The sequence below is a fragment of the Xiphias gladius genome, chromosome 2, assembly GCF_016859285.1.
Source record: "Xiphias gladius isolate SHS-SW01 ecotype Sanya breed wild chromosome 2, ASM1685928v1, whole genome shotgun sequence".
Taxonomy (NCBI): domain Eukaryota; kingdom Metazoa; phylum Chordata; class Actinopteri; order Istiophoriformes; family Xiphiidae; genus Xiphias; species Xiphias gladius.
Window position 1 is genome coordinate 10,645,610 of NC_053401.1, and position 22,326 is coordinate 10,667,935.

Here is a 22,326-nt window from a genome sequence, read left to right on the forward strand (position 1 = left end):
CACCAGGTCACAAAGCAAAATTCGTCTCAAACTGGTTTCATGAACATGACAAGTTCAGTGTACTCCAGTGGCCTACCGCAGTCACCAGATGTGAATCCAACAGAACACCTTTGGGAGGTGATAGAACGGGAGATTTGCAGCATAAATGTGGAGCTGACAAATCTGCTGAAATTATGTGATTATGTGAATTATGTGGACCAGAATCTCAAAGAAATTTTTCCAACATCTTGCAGAATCCATGCCACAATGAACTGAGGGTATTTTGAGATGTAAGAGAGGCACTACCCAGTATTAGTTTGGTGTTCCTAATAAAGTGCTTGATGAGTGTATATGTATATTGCATGTATACATGAATCTAAAGTTTTTTTATGTATGCAAATAACTGACTTGTTGAGGTGTTTAAGACGTAGAATTTGTGATGCCATTGCATAACTCCGCACGTTTCACCTCTCACTAATGCACTAAGACTAACTGTGGCAGGATGTGAGTGTAAGAGTGGACCAATATCTGACAAAACACATCTGCAGGATCAACTGGGACTCTTTGTGGTGAACCCCTTCTCCATTAGTGAGATCCATCAAAGCATTTCTTTCTGCAGACTTCTGTCATAAAACTGAGGGAACAATATCCAAAACAGTGTTTCCACCTGAAATATGCCCAGAGATTCTTTGAGTTTAAACAGAGACACAGCAGTATCCTAAACAAAGCGTCACTGAATGGTTTGATGAGTATAAAAATTATGTAAATCATACACCGTGGCCTATGTGGTCATCACAGGTGTTAAACCAAACATCTATGGAAAATTTTGGACTGAGGTGTTAGACAGTCCTCTTCACCATGATCATCAAAACACTAAATAAGGGAATATCTTTTTCAAAGAATGGCGTTTGATTCCCTCAGCAGTTTTCCAGAGACTTGTACATTCTAAACACTGAAGCTGCTCTGGCATCATGCAATAGTATACAAGTGTAAATGGTCAAATAAAGTATCACAAGCACTCATTATACAGAATGGCACTTTATACAAGAGCTGTATTATGCACGCATAAAACAAATATTTTATATTAGATCAAATCAAGATCATTAGTTTTTAGAAACTGAAGAGAATGTCATTAATTTTACAATATATTAAGTTTGCCTCAGCACTATCAGGAGTCATTTTGCTAATTTGACATTTTACACCCATTTTTCACCCATCTGTTCGTTCATACGTAGATGTCTGTGTGTGTATGTGTGTATAGAGTACTGGACAAAAGTTTTAGGCTCTTATCATGGAGTATATTTTGGTCATATGATAATACGTGAAGGTCATGCCACTATGTCTATATTGTGTATAATTTGATTCCCATCCTCTGTTATTGAAAATCCAAATAAAAACAGTTTAAATAAAATAAAAGTTTTAGGCTTTTCAGATGTTTAGATTCTTATCCTTCGTGCAGTACAATCAGGGAGGTATCTGATCTGTCCCAAATTACTTCTGCAGAATAACTATGGGTCCAATCACACAGCTAGAGTCATAAAGAACTATATTCAGCAACAAGAAGAACAAGGAGTCCTGCAACAAGAGGTACGGCCACCAGAGATCTCAATATCATCGAGTCAGTCTGTGATTGCATGAAGAGATAGAAGCAACTGAGACAAAGAAGAACTGTGGCAAGTTCTCCAAGATGCTTGCAACGACATCCATGTGTACCTAGGAGAATTGGTGTTGTTTTAAAGCAGAGGGTGGTCACACCAAATATTGTTTTGAATTAGGTTTTTTTATTACTGCAGTTTGTGTGAAGTTAATGAATAAAAACAATCCATGCCACTATTTAGTACTTTCAGTGCTTAAAACCCTTGCTCCGTATGTTTAGACATAAAAGCTGTTATTTTGTGACAAAGGTAAGTACTTGCCCGATAATCCCTTGCGCTTCATTCTCCTCAAGGCAGCTAGGTGAGAAGTTAACTTTTATTGAGCTCATCGAGTTCCCCTTTTATTTTGAAAACGGGAGACCGGAAGCGCTAGCTAACTACTCATTTGGGTTTTTTTTTTGCCTTAAATAGTAGCTAGGCTACACTATACTCAAATCACTGTGTACGCTTTGACTGGGATGTATAGGTAGTCTTCTGAAATAAAACTTACAAGTTGACTGATAATCTTCAACTGTGCTACTAGCTAAACCACTGGCTGCAACGGTTAGCAAAGCTAACTAACGCGCTTCTGAAATGGCAAAAAGTACAGGTCTGTATGTTTACTGTGTATGCTAGTAACTCCTTATCTAGGAGAGATTAAACATTTAGTAGCGTTAAACAGTTCGTAGGAGCTCTACTTAGCCGCAATAAAACTCAGTTTAGTCGAAGTGCACCGTAACGTTTGAACGAGGAGTTGCATTTGTTGTGCTAAACCGCTAACAAACAGCGCCGCCTGTCGGTCAGAGCAATACAGACTCGGCTATCAGCGTGCTTGGTGGTGTATTAGCGCCACCTTCTGCGTCGGAGTGTGCACCAGAAACTGATGCTACCTATTACTATGTCTTTCTAATAAAATCAAAGAAAATCCTGCTGCATGTACCAATGGACCTGTTTATCATCTTTATATCCTATTTATTGTCGTTATATTAAAATCCCTGGATTCCAGCCTTCCATCATGTTTAAATCAAAGCCTAAAGGAACAATTCATCTGTATGGAAGTTCATGTATGTGGACAAATAAAAATAAAAAATAAAAAAATTAACCTTCAGCTGTTCTGATAATCATTTAATCATTTAAGTCATTTATTAGGTAAAACTGACCAGATACTTTCTGGTTCCAGCTTCTCAAATTTTGCGCCTTTTTTCTGTGTAATATCACTGTAAACTACATATCATTGGATTTTGGTTTGTTGGGTGGACAACACAAGCAATCTGAAGGCTCTAGGATTGGAATGTAAATATTTCACTATTTTGTGACATTTTATACACTCAATGATTCAGTGTTTAATTGAGAAAATTATGGTCAGACTAATCAGAGATAAAAAATAATCATTAATTGCAGCCCTACAACATATATTTACTGTAGCTATTGTAACGGATGTTCCTTATTCCAGAGCAATCTGAACTTCTTTAGTGTGGTTGTATCTGTTAGGAGATGGAATGTAACTGTCAAAGATGCTATTGAGTGGTGTATATAATATTAACTTATTGTGCATCTATACAGTTTAAGTTTCAAGATTGTGAACATTGATAATGTGCTCACTGCCTGTATCTATTGTCAGATCCTCATCTCCCTCTTTCCTCCCTGCACCTGCTGGTTCCTCCACTGAGGCTGATGTCGGCCTGTATGTGGCAGGTGGCCCAGGAGCGAAATGTAGACCAGTATGACAAACTGGCCAAATTCATGACATTGGTGACAGAGATGGTCCCAGAGCTTCTGAACTACAAACAGAGGACTCAGCTGATCCTGGGACTGAGAGCTCGGGTGAGTGGATGTGGATACTGTGACTATTTTTGAGCATCTTTTCCTGTTCTCTTCTTTTCCTTTTCATATCTTCAAAGCTTTCTATCACCATGTGGTGGAACAGAATCATAAAAGTAATTGAATTGGTTAAATTTTATAGTTGTGGGTCAGGAAACTAATTACTTGCAAGAGAAAAATTAACATATTTCCACCATTCTCTTTCGATAGGTATGTAAACAGCATTATTTTAAGTGATTATCAGTTTATGCAACCATATAAAGTGCCCAAAGGAGACTATTGCTTCACTGAAACTTAACATAAATTTTTTTTTTTTTTAAGATTCTGCATTTGGAAAAATTTAAAACGATAATAGAATAATGCTTTGTGTTTTTCAGCTCATCCTTGAATCGTTAAAGACGATGGATGAGGTTGACTGTACAGCTATCCAGGATCATCTTAATAGTTTCCAACTGTGGACAACAACCTGCATCTACGAAGAGGTCGGCTATGTTAATGGAAGGATGTTTTGTATGAGGATACAATATCACAGATGTCCAAGTAGGTTGAGTTGTCGGACAGAGCTAACTGCCTGACACAGAGCGATAGCTTTGAAGTCCTTATTGGATATTGGAATACAAACGATAAGCCAAACAGCCTATAATCTGAAATATACATTTTTATTATTTGCTATAGGCACAGAAATTCATAATTCATACATGTTAATAAACTTGTCCTGGCATTCATGACAGGACCAAGATGCAGAGGTGGAGATTTCAAAGTCAGCATTTGTGCAGCTGGTTCAGACATTACTTAGAGACCAATCTCAAAAAGACATTTTTTTCGAGGTGAGTTTTTCCCTAAAATTTTCTGTTTTTTTTCAGTGGTCTAAGCCATTAATGTGTGCATCTAGATTATGTTTCTATCTGTAAAATGTGAAAGTCTTCTGTATATTTGATGCGGGATAATGTTTGATGTTTATGAGGTTTTTTTTTTTTCTCACGTCAAAGGAAGTGTTCCCACTACAGTATGGAGTTCATTTTGACACAGCGCTGCAGATCCTGGTCTGGGAGTTCTTCTACCGACTGGAAGAGTTTCTCCCAGTACCAAGTTTTTCACAGGTAGACAGCAGGGTTAAAAAAAGCTGACCATCCATCTGACCTTCTAGCTACTCAACCACCAAATGCTGTTCAAGTTTAGCTGCACTCCTGTACTTCAGTATCGCTTATGATTTCTTACACAAGTGTGGAAAAATATTGAAAGTCAATGTAGCATTTGATAGGTTCTAAAAAATTTTGGGATGTGTAAATCAATAGAGGGAAAGACTGCTGTTTATTGGCAGTTCTCCAAAAAACAGCCTATGCCAACACACATTTAAAATGTAGATGCACTTTATAAAGACCGATCTTGGAAGAAGAAGCGGAAAACTTGAGACGTTTAAAATTGAAAATGCATGATAACCCTTGTGTTTAAAATCTGTTTATTTTTCTTTTTTTTTTGGTAGGTATTCTCCATGTTTGACCTTTCTTCCAACAACGACCAGCTTGAGCAGTTTGTTTCTGATGATGAAGATCTGAGGAAGATTTTGCAGCATCAACAGGAACGGCAAAAGTTGACTAAAAGTTAGAATCTGTCAAAATTTGAAATAATGTTTCTTCCAGTTAAAGTCAAGGTGCAGTTGTCTGTATTCCTAAGCTATTTTAAATGGTTAGTGAATGAAAAAGTGCATCTAAACTACGGGGTAAGGGAAGAAAACATTTTTTTGCCTTCTTGTCTGACATGGCACTTTATTAATATAGAGATTTTCAATATGTTCAGTATTCTGTACTGAAATTCTCTGAAATACACATTTAAACTGGTACTGGTAGTGCTGCATTCCTGCCTGACAGCCAGGACCACTCTGGTGTCTTTTACATTGAATTTCGCCTCTAAGATCAATATTATCTCTGTTTGTCAGGTGAATTCACCTTCACGTCAGACACAATCCTCTCCACACTTGCATCTAAACAGACTTTAGGGGCTCCTGAAGGTGATATCGATCAAAAAATACATTGGGGAGGTGCAGACGGCAAACAGGACACTAAGACACCACAGGGAAGACATCGTGGAAAATACGAAGAGGAGACGCTCAAGCAAGTAAACAGCTATAGCATAGAAGACGTGTGTGAGGATGATGAAGAGACTGACGACAGTTCCATTGAAACTAATCCACACTCTCAGCTGCAGGAGTATGGACTGTCACCACTCACTTCCTCTCCATGTTCTGAAGGAGATGATGCTGCAGATGACAGAGGTGAGCATCTCTTGCATCGTACAGGATTTTCTTGACATTCTGAAAAAATATTCTCCTTGTGTTTTTCATTTAATCATTCTGTTGAGTGAATTCACCGCAAACTCTCGTGTTTCCCATCGGCAGAAACAGCTGGTGAAGCTGCCCTCCAGCCACCCAGAGGCATAGTTAACTCAGTGGAAGGAGTGAAGCAACATCTGGAACTGAGCAGAAAAGAGGAGCCATCAGAAGCGAGCACAATCCAGTTTTCGACAGGAGGCAGAGCCAATGTCTCCCGTCCACTCAGCAGCAACTCCATAAGAGCCAATAAAAACACCTGCCTGGAGTGTGGAAAGACTTTTTCATCTTGTTCCGCCTTGAAAAACCATCGTTTTGTTCACACTTCGGCACGGCCATTCAAGTGCACACAGTGCGACAAGACATATAAAAGCCGTAAAGACCTGAATCAACATGTCCTTATTCACTCTAAACCTAAAGTCCTGTCCTTCGCTTGCAGTTTTTGTGAGAAGAGATTTAGTTCTCAGGGTTTGCTTACAGTTCACCTGCGACATCACACTGGAGAGAGGCCGTTTGCCTGTTCGTACTGTGATAAGAGATTCCTGACAAATTCAGTCTTGAAGTCCCACGTGCGCATCCACACTGGTGAGCGCCCATATGCCTGTACTTTATGTGACAAGAAATTTACACAGTTGTATCCACGCACCGTGCACCTTAGGATGCATATGAAAGAGAAGCCGTACCTGTGCAGCACATGTGGTATGTCTTTCTGTAGCTCTGGGGCCTTGCTAGTGCATTCACGCAGTCACACAGGGGAGCGGCCTTATCAGTGTGAATCCTGCGGAAAAGGCTTTGCCACAGCTGTACAACTGACGCTACATCGGAGATCGCACACGGGGGAGAGGCCGTATTCTTGCTCCCAATGTGACAAATCGTTCCACAGTAGTTCAGGACTGAAGAAACACATGAGGACACACACGGGAGAGAAACCTCACCAGTGTTTAACATGTCACAAGACTTTTTCCCAAAAATCCAACATGAAAATACATCTTAAAGTCCACAAGAACATCTAGCATACTGTTGAGGGCATCTTAAGTGACCGATGAAAGCCTGGTTCATTTCTACGTTAGGAATGCTGTTAATTGGTGCATCTTCATATCAGTTAATCACTAATATGTGTATATAAATATGGATTTGGGATACTCAAATATTACATGATGAAATGTATGTAAATGCACGTCAAGTTTTAGGGGACCATTATTAAAGAGCAAAATGTTTAGGGTTAGCTTAGGGTTAAGACTTGATTTTAGTATTATGTTTAGAGTTGAAGTTAAGGAGAGAGATAGTGAGATGTGTGAGATGGTAACAGGCTTGTGCGTGAATGTGTAGAAGTGTGTCAGAAAGGGTGACCGTATGTATTGTAAGAATGTGGATGAATGGGTGTGTATATCTCATTGTAAATTAGTGACTTCCAAGGGTTCAAATGAGTGAACAAAGAACAAAGATTCCTGAAAATATAGTGAAAGTAACGCGCTTTATTTGTGCCTTATATTACTTAAGAAAAACCCCTGTCCATAGGGTTTGTCTATGACTTTAATAAATGTGTGTACCAAAGATTGTAAACAATTTCTTTTAACTCTTAATGGTTTACGGCACTTTGTTTTTTCTAAAGAGTGGATGGTCAGTTTGGAAAAACATGAATTACTGATGATGTAAGCTAGAACTGGAAATTAAATCCCTCAGAGCTAAACACTTTTCTTATACTTTATTAGACAACACCTACACAGTGACAATTAAATATTTGCAGTAAAGGTAGGTTATTGATCCAGTAGGGCTGGCTGAACACATTGGTATATGCAAACTGTTCAATAAAACAGATCACATAAGAGACTAACAACAATTGCATAAGTTCTCAAATGATGTCCTGCTATTTACAGCGGTTAAAAACACAGTAAAAGTAAATATTATTAATTCATTGTAACTTCGATGTGCGGTTTTTGAGCCTAACTCTTATTTTGAAAACCGGCAACCGACTGATCTTCCGCATTTCCCCCAGCAACCGCCAGACTTCCGTTACGCGTCTCCTCACTTCAGAATAAAAGCGGATAATTTGACTTGTAACTTTGTGTTAACGTACTGTAATTTGGTATGTACCCACTAAATGAAAACACAAATAGCCATACGGTAAGTGGAATAAATTCAACACAGAAGGAGAATTTTTTGACGCATAAGACAGGCAGTCTTTGTCCCTGGTTTAAACTTTGTAGAGATGCCAGTTTTGTTTTGAAGGACGTTGACCGGAGGTTTCAGTGTTATTGTTGCTGTGGAAACGCAAGTTCTTGAAACCGTTTGTTAACAAGGCTACACTTTCCTCAGTGTGTAAATTTGCAAAAATATAAAACATTATCTATCCCTGCATAGGTAGTTTATCGAAATAAATATAACGGTTACAGGTCACTGTTCAACTCTGCTTCATATAGTTTACATATAGTACAGCCAGGCTAACATCCTTAAGCGCTCCGTGAATGGCTAGATATCAAGGTCTGTATTTTACTCTATATGCTTCTACCTGTGAGAGTAATATATATATTGTAAACAGTGAAAAGATATTATTTCTGCCCCTCTACAGTTAGACTCCGTTGTGTCGGATGTTTACATTGCCAGCATCGTAACTTGGCTGTTCCCCACCAAACAGCGTCTCCTGTTGGTCAGCAAAGGGCTAACGTTAACTATGTAGTCCCACAATAGTAAATATTGACTGTGAATCAATAATTTAATAGACAATAGATGTATAAATGTCTTTAAAGATCGGATGTATCTGTAAAAGCTGCTACTGAGTATGCATAGCGGACATAAAATAAAGACTGAATGAGGGTTTTTAGTTTTTCTCTTCCTTTAACTATTGTCACATCCTCCCTCTCTCCTCCCTGCGCCTCCTGGTTCCTTCACTGAGGCTGATGTCAGCCTGTATGTGGCATGTGGCCCTGGAGCAGAATGTAGCCCAGGCTGACAGACTTGGTGATTTCATCCCACTGGTGAAAGAGATGGTCGCTGAGCGCACGAGCTACAAACGGAGGACTCAGCTGATCCTGGGACCGAGAGCTCGGGTAAAATGCATATGGATATTGGGTCTACTTATGAGGAAAATGAATAAATAACTCAGTCAAATTTTGAGCAAAGAAACAAAAAACAGTTGTTGTTCTGATCATCTTGGAATTTCTAAAGGCGGATCCAAGTAACTGCAATGCTATACAGGAACACCTCAACATTTTCCAAAGGAGAACAACAACAAACTGCAAGGAGGAAGAAGTAGGAAATATCTGTGCCTCGGTTTTTGACATCAGAACACATTCTCTATGCTAAAGCATTGGCTTCGCAGCAGACAGTCACAGACATATTATTTTGATGCCAGTACTCTTGTGAGCATTGGATGCAACAGACAGGCCAGTCTTCCAAAAATTAGTTTAGTCCATGGGTATTAGTTACCTTAAAAAATAACCAAAATTATGTTTTTATTTTAGAAAGAGTAACAAAACTCATACACTACATGTTTTCATAAGGGGAACACTCAAATGAATAATGATACAGTTATGAAAATAAACCTCTTCTGGGCTTCATGGCAGGATCGAGTTAAAGAAGTGGAGATGTCTAAGTCAGCATTTGTGGACCACCATTTGTGGTTCAGACATTACTCAGTGACAAATGTGACACCATGTATTTCTGCTTTTTTCCTGTCCATTAGGTGTTCCCAGCTCTGCATTGAGCCCATTTTGATTTGCAAATCCTGATGTGGGAGTTCTTCTACCAACTCTAGATTTCCAAAGGTAGGCAGCAGGGTGAAAATATCTGTACCTAGCCATCAAGTTACACACCATTGTTTAGAGGTCCTGTACTATTTAAATATTAGTACTCCACTCTTCCCCATTTTCCAGGTATCCTCTGTGTATGACATGTCTTCCCTTGACTGCCAGTTATAGCAGGTTGTCTCTGATCATTAGGATCTGAAAAAGATTCTGCTGCATCAAAAACAGCAGCTAAAGTTGACTGAAAATAAAAGCCTGTTTACATTTGGCATTCTGTAAAGGAAAGCCGTAATAATCTGCAATTTACCCACTAAAACCTACATCTGATGTAATCTGTTACAATTAATGGTGAATATAAACTTTGACATTAAGTTCAGAGTCACTTAACCAAAATGGTTAGATCTGATTCGTTTGTATCTGTTAGTGGCAATCAGTGCCACTCTCTACATGAAGTTCTGCTTCTAACATGAACGTTTCCTGTTCCAGGGGATCCTGTCCAATCTAGCATTCAAAGATACATCAGTGTCATCAGAAGATCACGTTCATGATATAATACATGGGAAAGGAGATGCTAGTGACGAAGAGAATGACGACAGTTCCTTTGGACCTGATTCATCAAACTCGCAGTTATAAGAGACTGGACCATCACTGCTCATGTTCTCTCCATGTTCTGAAGAAGCTGGTATAACAGAGGAAAGTGTTGAGTGTCCTTAATTCATATTTTACACATCTTACAAATAGTGTGAAAAAGTAATTGTTATTAATTTTCAAATGATTTTGGGACAGTTGTAGACAAAGGTTAGAGAGGAATGGCATTACCATTACTATTTTGAATACTCAGATCAGCCAGGATTGGATAACTATCACCTCTGAATTGCACCTTTTCAGCTCTCATCCCCTCACAGACTGCCGAGTGCATAATTAGCTGCTGTCCTGTTCAAGCAGATGTAAATTTCATGCAGATAGCAAGCACAAATTGAATCAAGTAAATAATGCTTAATGCCTCAAATCCGCAGCTTCACCGGATCTAACGCTAACAGCCATACAAAAGATCAAACTCATTCAAAATTCAATTTGTGTGCTTCTCACTGAGAAGCTATTTATTTATTTATTTATCTCACTTTGGTTACACTAATGGCAGTAGCTCAAAGCTCTCTGGCTAAGCCTCACTGCTGCTGCCCTCACCCAGAGTTTAATACCAGGGCATAAATTTAGAAGTGCAAACAAACACCAGCAACAGAGGCCACAGTTAATCCATACCTTCCATCCAAAATCAAAAGCCAAAATTCCCAGTGGCCATGGTGTAAAAGCCCCTAAGTGCCTTACAGAGACATTTCCCTGTATTATCAGTAGCTACTTAGCTTGGAAAATTAAAATAAACACTCGAGGAGCTGCACCGCTGTGACAGATGCGAAAAGACTTTCCAGACAAAGCGTGGTCTAGAGCAGCACCTTCATGCTAAAGTGGAGCCGTACGTTTGTTCCTATTGTGGCAAAGGGCTTCCATGTCCAAAAGTGCTGGAAAACTCATTTGCGTCTTCGCACTAGGGAACGTCCGTATGCCTGTAAGTTTTGTGATAAGAAATTCGACCAGGCGTATTCGCTGATCAGCACATTGGATGCGGAATCACAAGCAGACAAGACAAGCTAAAGCATCAACAGAGTGATCTTTTGAGTGTGGGCCCTGTTTTTCACTTGCTCACTCTCATAAATTTGAAGGATTGAAGGTTTGAACAGCCAAAGTTTGTGTTTGCATCTGGTGTGTTAATATATTTGTATACAGTTGTTTTAAAGAGGTACAGTTCATATACGTGGGTGTAACTAGCAGAGTTCAGTTATCATTTCTGCTATAATCATGTTTTTTTGTTGCTCAATAAGGAATGCCATGCTTTATCGTCGTGTTGGTTGTGAATATTTCTTGTATACCTTGTGAAATTTACTCTCTAAACTTTGCAAGAGAATTTTGAACATATTTCTGTGTGTCTTAGTAAAATTCCCCTCCACTATCATGGAACTGAACTCAAGATTAATCCTTGATTCAAATATTAGATAAATTTGAGGTCATCGAAATAATAAATATAATAATAAGTAAGGGCTTTTTGGATCAGCACAAATTCTTGTTTTTGTAACATAAACTGCATGAAGCGCCCAAGTAATGGGTGGGAAATGTTCAGTATCCCAAAAAGGAAACCTCCCTTTCAGTCCAGAGTTCAGAATTAGACATTTGCTTCTAGCGACCGGTTGGGGTTCTGGATTTTAAAATAGTGGTAGACAGTTTTGCACAGAAATGGGTGAAGAAGACATGCCTCATTACATTGTCACAATTACTATGTCCGTTGAATGAATAGTGCAAACAGCTGTAAGGCAATACGATCAATTCTTAGGTATTTCTGACAAAAACCTCAAAGCTAAACCTTAATGCAAATTTGTCACTGGTTTCTGTAGACATAGAAATTTACATCACTTTATTGACCTCAAAATAATCACCAACAGATGTAGGTTTGTTGTCACCGGATGGCTGTATATTTGTTTTAATTTTAAAACAATTATAATGATATATGTGTAATGCAACAGAGGGTAGACTCCCCATCCAGTTCTTTAGCTACAGTATGTAACATGAGAATATTGAACCGGAATCTTATTTTGAAAACCCCTTTTGATATATATATTTTTTTTACTAAATCTTACCTCCAGTTTTCAGGTTGGTGTTTAATCCACCATGAGACAAAATTCCACTTCCTTCCTTTGTATTTTGTTGATCAGCTCCACATTAAGGGGACAGATTTTGGACTCTTCAAGATTGGTCTAGTAAACATGACAGAAGACCTGCATAAAGGATGCATTGACAAAATAGTCAGATAATTCGCTGACACAGATGTTAGTCTCTTCATCATTTATTTAAACTTGTGTTTATCCAGTATTATATGTGTCAATCATTATCTGTTCCCTCTCCTTATCCATTTCCTCCTACAGATATCAGGTACTCCACATTTCATCGCCCTGGAGGTGATCCTGAGGCAGGGCTATGGGAAGCCTGTTGACTGGTGGGCATAATTCTGTTCCAGTTTCGGATGGGCTCAACCCGTTTTACTGGACACACAGTAAAAAAGACCTTTTATCAGGTGGTCAGAAGTAAGAATCTTTAGTTCAATTCATTACCCTCTCCTTACATGCAGCTTTTCTATGCTTTTAGAATTCTAGCAGTTTTGAATGAATCTATCTGTATTTTAAAGACAATTAAAAACATTCTCCCACTTAATGATTTAACTTTTCCATAAAACTCTGATATGCAGCTTTCATTTTTTTCATTTCTTTTAGATTAGGGATATTAATCTCTACAGTATGTTAATTATGTTTTTCTAAACGAATTCTGACAGTCCTTTTGGTGGTGTAGATCATTTTTTTAAATTACTTGATCAGATGACTGGTATTGCCTTTTTCGAGAAGGGCTCAGGGGGGAGATGCCTCATCTCCTTTCTCCTGAAAAAGAGCTGTGTGAAACAGCTTTACAAATGGTGGACACATGGATTAATACAATATGACACATACATTGCTCGGAGAAAAATCTGTGGAGTAATAGGCCAGTGAGTTCCAGGATTGTTTCCACACATACAGTAGCTAAGAGCACTGATTTAATGCCACCACTGTGACAACATGCAGACCCAGATTTAAGAGGTGTGTGTGTCTACCATTAAAATTACTATAGGCTAATATAGAAGGCTGGAATACCAACTGGGCACAGCAGTGAACTGCCCCTAGGGTCCCAGATATCCAGGGGCCCCCAGTGTCAAAAAATGCAATACTTCTTTTGTCCTTTATATGTTGCATATTTTAAACCATGCTCCATTTTAGTTTAAGTCATAAAACAATAATTAAAAAAAAATGTGGAAATATAATTCCAAAAAGGCTCTTACTTTGAAATGGTTTCCTGGAAGTGCTTTGATTTATTTATTTATTTTTCAATTAAGAGCATTTATTTGGATAATCTTTACTATTAAATATTGTTATAACATGCTTACAAAATATGTGTTTGTCTTCTGAAAAGACGAACACATATTTTGTAAAAAAAAAAAAAAAAAAAGAAAGAAAGAACTGAACTGAGTTAAAGAAAAAGGAGCCCCAATTGGGCAGTTTTAGCTAAGTTCTTTGCGAAAAATTTGATTTGGTTTGTTGTGTAATTGGGGCTACTTTTTGTACTTTTTACAACTATAGTCAGTTCAGTCATATTCCAGAGTTTCAGAGTTTTTTAAAGTGTAAGGGAGGCACAGAGGGAGAGATGTGAGGAAAAGATACTGAATTATAAATATCCATAAACCCGCTTAAAAAAGACGAGATAGATAGAAAGATATAAAAAGTCGCTCCCTATGACTCCAGAACTTGCCTGAGAATCATCCCGTTTTTAGAGTTTCTCCAGTATTAAAGTAATTCAGTGAGATTAGTAAGTACATCCAATGGTACATAACAAACAGGACCTGCTAACAGCGAATACGATTTGCTTGGTTTTCCAAAATGTCAACAGGTATTGGCGGATTCTAGGCTCTGATTGAGCTCCTTTTTGTCAGTCAAATCTGGCAACACTGCAATTTGTCCTCTTGTAGTGTGAGCTTTGTAGAGACTGACTTTGCACCAGGTTGCATTTGGTTAGGGCTTCTTTTAGAGTCCCAGTGTTTTCGTGTCATCGGTTTGTGCTGTGGACGCCTGTCCTGTTCCGTGCACTGGTCTGAATCCGAAGTATAAGTGAACAATCAGTACTTTGGGCTTGAAGTACACTGGATAAACGTGTTTACTGTACTGTAGCTTTCATGTCCCCTTTCAAACTGAAAGAGTAAGAAGAGACTAAAATTCAAAATATGCCATCTTCTGACTCTGTCTGACCCTTGTCTAGTGCATGTGTTTGGTATGCACAGAAAGATACTGTGGTCACTGGATTCTCCTTGTGTTTGGTGGAAAAGGCTAATTGGGTATTACACACAGTGTTTTTACAAGTTCTCCAACTGGATTTGAGTTTGAGTTTATCACACGTGACCGGCAGCATGCTCTCAACTCAACAAGATAGGTTTAGCGTAAGATAGAGCATGATGCTGCTGAAGCTTCACCGAGGCCTCTAATGCTACATTCATGTCACATAGGATGGAAGGTAAAGATGGGAAAAATTTCCACGTTTACGACTTGCAAGCGTCCACAACTCAAGACAGTTGTAAGATTGCACAGTTGGTTTGTGTGAGGGTTCAATTATGTCCGTTAGATGGGTTTGTCTACAGAATTTCTGGAACAATAGTCCAAAACTCTATGATATTCAATTTATAGTGATACAAAACAAAGAAAGGCAGAAAATCCTCACATTTGAAAAGTTGGAACTGGCGAACATCTGTCATGCTTGCTTGATAATAGCCTTAAATTTGACTAATTAATTATTAAAATTCTCCTTCGACTAACTGTTGCCACAAGTGCCACACCTGCTGCTTCCTTGAAAGTGCATAGCAGGCACCAAATCTTCGCTTTAAATGTAGTTCCTGCTGAGTGAATTCATCCCTAATTCTCTTGTTTCCTGTTGGCAGAAACAGCAAGTAAAACCAGCTACTAGCAACCCAGAAGTTCAGAGAGCACAGTGGATCAAGTGAAGGGACATCTGCCATCGAAAGAAGATGTAACCGAGTGCTCTACGGGAGGCGGAGCCGACGTCTCTGACCCATTCAGCGGTAAAACCAAAGCAGCTCTCTTCTGTGAGCGCCAGCAAACACATCTGTGGGGAAGGTGCGAAGACTTTCACATCTCTGGACCTCTTGAAAGGATGTCACCATGTTCATTCTCGGAAGCAGCAGTTTCGGCTGCTAATATTGAGGCAGCCTCACCATGGTCACGCTACAGAAGACGCTAAGATAGGAGAGAAACCTCACCATTGTCTCTATTGTCATAAGACGTTTTCCAAAAAAAATCCACCATGAAAGTACATCTCTGTATATTCGACAGTCACCACTTCAAATGTACAATATTCACCACCAGAGGGAGACACATACCGTGTTATATTCCAACTGAACATGGTCAAACACACTGATAAAGGGGCCTGCGAGAACTTCACTTGCTTAAACTTCCCTAATGTCATCCCTCCCAGGAAACAGTACTCAATAATTCATAACAGGCCCTCATAAATTTCAATGAGTTTCTAATTAGGAGGAGCCCAGAGTAACTGCCTCAGAGGTGGTTTCAACCGGAGGAAGATCATGCTAACAGATTGACATAGTCCTTGTGGCAGATTGCTGCAAATCACCCAATTAAACATAGAAATCAAACTTTCAGCTTTTAATGATGATTATTTTGGCTTTAAGGGATCATTTTACGATTGACAGATTAAAGGAAGGGTGGGAGAGAGTGTGTGAAAAATGTCCCATACCAAAATACTGTACATTTTAATCTTTAGTGGATCTTTTTCCTTTATTTTTATTTGAAGTTAATGTTGATATTAAGGACTTTTTCTTTAAGTCGTAAAAAAACACTATTTTAAACCTACATATTTTGGGGTTTATAGTAAAAACAAAAGTCTAGACTTTAAACTTACATGATACATTAAGTCATCCATTGTGAAATTAATGTGTTTTGCATGTTTAAAATAAACTTCAGTGCAGTACAGAGACTTCTTTTGATTTTGAAATGTTCTTCCAGATGGATCCCGTTAATGTTGAACTGTCAATGGGGCTGTAGCTGCCACCGAGGACACTGAGGTCATGTCCTTAGTATGTTTTCTGGGGATTTGGGGTGTTTCTAGCAATGCCAGGGGGAGTTTGCATTCTACAGTTAAAAGCTTACACATGGTAGGCATTCCAGTTTTTTTTTTTTTTTTTACACTGAGTATATTGAAATGTGATCACCTTTAGGCCACTAAAATATTGAATAAAGGATTCAGTACTTTTCCAGCAGAATTTTAATATACTGAGAAATAAAATGTTTTATTATACAGATCCTGAAGTAATAATTCTTTAAGAAATTTCCGGGAAAAACCTAGGTAGGTCTAATTTGGTACTACACGCTAATTATAGGGAGAACTTTCTTTGAAATAATTACTCAATTTAAATACAACTTGGGGGGATTTTGACTTTAATATTTCTATATCCTGGCTATGGCTCTGACTGCAAACTCTTTTACAGTTAAGCACTTCATATTAAAGGAAACGTTTCACATTTTGGAAACACGCTTACAGGCTTTCTTGCCAAGAGTTGGATGAGGAGACTGATACCACCCTCAAACCTGTCCGTGCAAGCTGAAGCTGGAGCCGGGAGACAGTTAGCTTAGCTTAGTCAAACAGCTAGCCTGGCTCCGTCCAAAAGTAAGTACGTAAAGCGCCAAATGGGGGCTTTCACACTGAGCTTTTTGTACTTAATAAACAGATGAAATATACTAGGTTTATTAGTGAGCTTTAGATTTGCAGCTCATTTAACTCTCCACCAGAAAGTTTACAAGCATATTTCCAAAAATGTCCAGCTACTGCTTTAAAGGTGAGCGGACAAGGGTAAACTCTGATTAAAGTAAAAGCTTGTTATTTTCACATGTAAATCCCTAAAATATTGATAACGGGCTGGTAAATTCATTTGCTCGACTGAATTGTGGCTAATACTGCAGGGAGATGAAAAATATCTAGTGCAGTAAAGTAGAAAGCGTAATAACCGCAATCACTTAGTGGAGTTCATGTACAGCAGTAAAACAAAGGTCACTGACATCCCCATCCGGGACCTCTCATGGATATTAGGCACTATTTACTGATGGAGGATAAATCAGTGAGATAACCCTTAAGGACAGTGGCTGGTGGCTGTGGAGGGACATCCGGAGGTATTTTGTATGTGTGCGAGCACATGAGCTTTGGCTTGGCAGGAGACACCGGACAGGTGGATGCTCAGCCAGCCAAAGTCCCATTACTTGCTCAGGGGGCAGCAAGTGTCTGTGTGTGTGTGTGTGTGTGTGTGTGTGTTTGCGTGCGTGCGGGTGCATCCATGTGGTAATTACTTTTTCTCTCAGTGTGCATGTTTGTGTGTGTGTGTGTGTGTGTGTGTGTGCAGACGGGGTGATTAGAGATGGGAGGCGGGTGGAGGGCTTGTCAGAAGTTATCTTCCCATCTCATCTCATCATAGGCAGTCTGGCGGATTCCCTCGATGGCTCAACAGCCCGACGCGGCGGTGCTGCTGTCAATCGGGCCGTCAACGCCTGCAGAAATCGATGCCAATCTCCCTCGGTTTCTATTTTTAACCCAGGCTCAGCGCCCAGGCCTTCGATAAGGATGCTGCCTCCTTTTGGGTCTCCTCTTCGCCTCGTATGAGCAACCCCCCCCCCATCCAACCTCTTTCACCTACCCTGCTGATGAGAGGTGATAAGAGACAGACGAGATGGCGCTAAAAGCACAGACCTTCCCTGACACTCTGAAAGTGGCTTTTATGGAGGAGAAATGATAATTGTTAGCTCTATTACAAGCAGTAATAGCCATAAAGGTTGTAATATTATTAGTCAAAGACATGATTACATTTTAAATTGTCACTTTTATCAGTGCTAGTACTACTACCACTGGTACTCCTACTACAACTACCAATAATATACTACCTTAAGACGTTCACATTGACAAAAATATTGCAACACTACACTGGGAAAATGCTTGATTAAATGCCGCTTTGTCAACTGCCGTAATGCTGTAGGCAGTCTGACTTATTTCATCCTATCATTAAGGAGTGTGGCGATGCGTTATGCTTTATGAGTTTGAGGTGTGATTTCCCACGTAAAATGTATTCTACAATGTCGCTGCTGACTGCAGGCCTCTGGTTAATATGAGTTTATACATACGTAACCAGGCGAATGACAAACGACAGAAAAAACCTGATGGAAGTGGTCTCCTCCAGGGTCACAGTGATGCCATCCACTGGGCGTGAGGCATCACTCAGTGGTTTGATTTGGGGAAAAAGAAAAGGAAGAAAAAAATAGAGAATCCTAGGCTGGATTAAAAGATGGCCAAAGTGGGCAACTGCACCAGTACCTCAGACCTCCAGGGGGCCCAAAAGCCTCAGGTTCATTGTATATCAGTTGTTTTTTTTGGTAATTAGATTACCTGCAAATTTGTTAGGGAAATTGCACAACTAAATGAATTAAGACCTAATTTTGTGGCTCTGTCTTGGAGATGGGGATGCGTCCCAGATGGACTGTGTTGTACCATTATTATTTCAATTTATTACGTGCTCACATGGTGCATATCCCTGCATGAAGCTGACTTTCATCAAATGACCACAAACTAACAGACATACAGAAGACCTGGGACCAGGTTCTCTGCAAAATATAATGAAGCTGCCATCAATAGTGAGTCGTGTTTACTGCACTTGATGGGAACTTGGAGGCAACAGAGCAAATTTCAACTGCAAATATTTTGCCCCAGGGCCCCTAAACAGGTTATAGAGCCGTTAAAATGTCCTAATCCCTCTTGGAAGGTTTCGTGTTTGGAGTTCTACTGTGTGTCGTCAAGGGGTTTCAACAGAAACTGTATCTGGCAGGTCCAACATTTGGTGTGTCACCGTTGTATGAAAACCTGCACCCTGAGGAAACACTCTAGGCAACACCCAAGGACTTCACAGTCACCAGATCTCAACCAAAACGAGCACCTATGGGAGATTTTGGACCCACAAAACCCCTCCACCACCATCATCAGCTCACCAAATGAGGGAATATCTTCTGGAAGACTTCTGTTCTATTCCTCCAGTAAGGTTTGATAGACTTGCAGAATGTATATGAAAGAGCACTGAAGCTGTTGTGGAGGCACTTTATGTTACATTTTCCTTATCGCCCATCTGTATATACTGCGGTAGAAGTCGGGTAGTAGTAATTTACCACAGTGTCAGCAACTCGCAACTCTGATTAAGCACACTACACAGTACCACCTGCTGATTGTCTCTTCTCCTCCTACACTTCTTAGATGGGGTGGGATCGCTTCTCCTCTGCAGACTCGATGGTGCTTTGTCACCGCTCCGTGTACGTTACGAAAGGAAAATGGATTCCCCCCCTCTCGAGATTGACTTCAGATGTTGCACATTAATAACCACTACTGCCCTGTGAGTTTCTACGCCAGCAGCAATCATGTGCTGACAAGAGAACAGTTGTGCTGGGAGCTGTTGGAAAGGCATCACAGATTAATCGTATTTGACACAATGGTGATGCTGTGGACTGAAAAGTGGTTTGTTTTGAAATACAGAGTGTTGGTTTTCAGTATGGAGGTGGATTCTTCAGCAACTATGTCAGGGGTCACCTTGCTAATTTGACCTTAACTTACAAGTATGCCAAAATCTTTTTCTTGGTTTTAAGACGAACAGCAAATGACATGCACTTAATTAGTGCAAGTCATGTTAGATGTTTTAACAGCCTCTCTCTGTATCCCTGACTTTGATGCAGACACAGCAGCAGCAGTGAGTGGGCAGGGCGGCCTGCTGGTTGGACAGAGTGTTATGTAACTGAGAGGTCACAGGTTTGACCCTCATGACACCCAGTGTTCCTCAACAGCTGTGTGTTTTGAGACTGTGCCCTTGAGCAAAGTAACCCTAAATTTTCCGAAGTCATTCTGCATTAGAGCACCATCCGAATATGTAAAATATAACTGCAGTCATCAGTTTTCAGTGTAAAACAGGAATAAATTTATCTCAAAGCCCCAGCTATCATCCCTATTTTGGGGGAAATATCTCATAGTATTACTTTCTGTGTGGGTCTATTTTACTCTAAAGTTGTTGGCAGAACTTGATTCAAACATTTTCCCTCTAACTGGGTGTTTTTGTGGATGCCGGATTAATCAGCCGCAGGGTATTTAATGTTGTTTGGCCAGCTGAGAGGTAATACAGACAAGCCATTAACATATCATTAAAGAGCCCTAAGCACTGTAATTGCAGCCAGAACGCTGACGCTACACTCTCATTAAGTGGACTCTGAGAGGAGACGTCTTGTTGTGATGGGTTTTAGCGAGATGTTGAGAGAAAAGTGTGTAACTCAGGGCACTGTTGTCGCAATGGGGCGCCCCCAGGTCACACTGTGAGCAGAGATTGTTTCCAAAATGCCAGGTAGGCTTCTGGAAGGCACCTGAACTTTCATCATTTAGTGGCTGCAAAAACACGGACTCAAGCTGCACGCCACCTTAAGCTTTTCGCCCATGCTGGCTCCACAGATCGCAGCGTGGGCCGGTCGGTTGGTCCAGTTGGAAATGTACAGCCTCATGGAGCTGCTTGCATGGCTGTAAACTCTCAGTCTTGTTACGCAGGAAACAATTTTCTACTGTGGCGATTTTTGTTCTCTAGGAACAGCTGCCGCACTTCGCCGCTGTGGAAATTTAATTTTGAAGTGCAGAACTGTTTATCTGCCGATATTACGGATACTGACACACACTGCAACACTTGCTCTTTTCATGAAACGCGACAACCTGGTGAGTCTGTTGGAGAGCAACAGTCAGCCTCCTTCGCTGAGTTCACCAGCTAAATCCACTGAGCTCATGGAGGGAGATGTAAATGAACATGAGGAGACAAGTTAAACGTGGATTTAAAGCTAATTAAACAAAGTCTTTATGCAAAGCAATATTCATGTTAATATTAGGATGGATTAGATTTTTCGTTTTTATTCTGAAGGCTAAACTTTATGACAAATATGTCATATTTTGCCCTTGTGAATAAAAACCTGCGTAATAATGTTGACTCATCCTCTGTATCTATACTTTGCAGGACTCATCTGTGTCAATATTTGACAGACTTTCTGGTTTAATCACAGAATCCCTTTTGTGCACTCGCCCAAATTTCAGGGATTATCCAATTAAGGCTTGCGTGCCGACAAACAAGGGGGCCTCTTTGCCTTTCACTAATTGGAATGAGGAGTGGTGCCAGTGCTCAAAGGAGAGGCCTATCACTGAGAATTATTGAATAGAGAAGAAGTGAGAAGAAGAAGAAAAAAAAGGATGTGTGGTCTGCCTTGGGCTGCTTGTGGATTTCCTCTGATTTCATCAGAAAAAAAGATGGCTGAGGCGATTCCCCCAGACAACAGCCAGCTGGTGTGTGTAGGCGAGCTTTGCTGCCCAAAAAATCCAAGAAAAGACAGTGTAACACTCGCACTGTGCCTCTGCAATTCATCCTCTGCATCAGAGTTGCCCCTAAACGATCCTTCAACTTGCCAGCTGTTAAGACAACTTTGTGGGATAACATGTTGCGGCAAGAATGACATCTTTATTTTTTAATGAACCAGTATGCAATTGTGCTGTTATGTATGGCAATTTCATGGCTTTTTGCAAATTTACACACACACACTGAACAATATGAGCAATAATGACAATGATAGGCAGTTTAAACTGCAATGATTGGGTGCTTATTGGGTATATCAGCAACTTGTGTCTATTATTGTCTTATTTATAAGGCAATTACTATCTACTGAAGCTTATTTACAGTTAAAATTCACTGTTACTAATAATTTAAAATGTTTTTACTGCTCTATTTCTGTTCACTCACTGTGCGTACTGCTTATTTAGCTACATGCTGCGTCAACTTTACCCTGAGTTTGTATCAAATCCATTTGAGCTAAACAACCCGACTTACAAGAAGAGACCTCTTGTAAAACTGGAAACTGGAGACCTTGCGTGTGTGCTTGTGTGTTCATTTGGGCTGTGCATGAGTTTGACAGACAAATGAAACAAGAGATATGCGGCAGGTTGAACATGTGTGATTCATAATTTATTGAGCAGCACTGACTTTACAACAGGGAACAAATGAAGCACAGAACACAAAAGAGCATTATTTATTACAGGGAAATCAAAATGTGGCCTGAGGAGGGTAGATACAGTA

The 22,326-nt window shown here is 39.8% G+C and overlaps 2 protein-coding genes across 4 annotated transcripts in view; one reads left to right on the forward strand and one right to left on the reverse strand.

Annotated features, from left to right (window-relative positions):
• Positions 1–2,033, reverse strand: part of zgc:113263 (uncharacterized protein LOC503753 homolog) — a 23,328-nt gene extending 21,295 nt beyond the window's left edge. The window contains exon 1 of the mRNA XM_040142782.1: positions 1,896–2,033. Within this exon, the coding sequence (XP_039998716.1) occupies positions 1,896–1,917 (22 nt within the window). The 5' untranslated portion in view covers positions 1,918–2,033. The remainder of the gene's footprint in view (positions 1–1,895) is intronic.
• LOC120798516 (zinc finger protein 79-like) lies at positions 1,644–7,367 on the forward strand. Of its 3 annotated transcripts, none has more exons than XM_040142848.1 (8): positions 1,644–1,883; positions 3,235–3,437; positions 3,812–3,916; positions 4,166–4,261; positions 4,424–4,534; positions 4,918–5,035; positions 5,371–5,706; positions 5,830–7,367. In XM_040142848.1, the coding sequence occupies exons 2-8, from the start codon at positions 3,288–3,290 to the stop codon at positions 6,771–6,773; spliced, it is 1,860 nt and encodes a 619-aa protein (XP_039998782.1). In that variant the 5' UTR covers positions 1,644–1,883; positions 3,235–3,287; the 3' UTR covers positions 6,774–7,367. The 3 variants fall into 3 exon arrangements, with proteins under 3 accessions (XP_039998782.1, XP_039998763.1, XP_039998772.1); XM_040142829.1 differs by lacking the exon at positions 1,644–1,883 and adding an exon at positions 2,112–2,223; XM_040142838.1 differs by lacking the exon at positions 1,644–1,883 and adding an exon at positions 2,112–2,223 and having other exon boundaries at positions 5,836–7,367.
• The last annotated feature ends 14,959 nt before the right edge of the window (positions 7,368–22,326 follow it).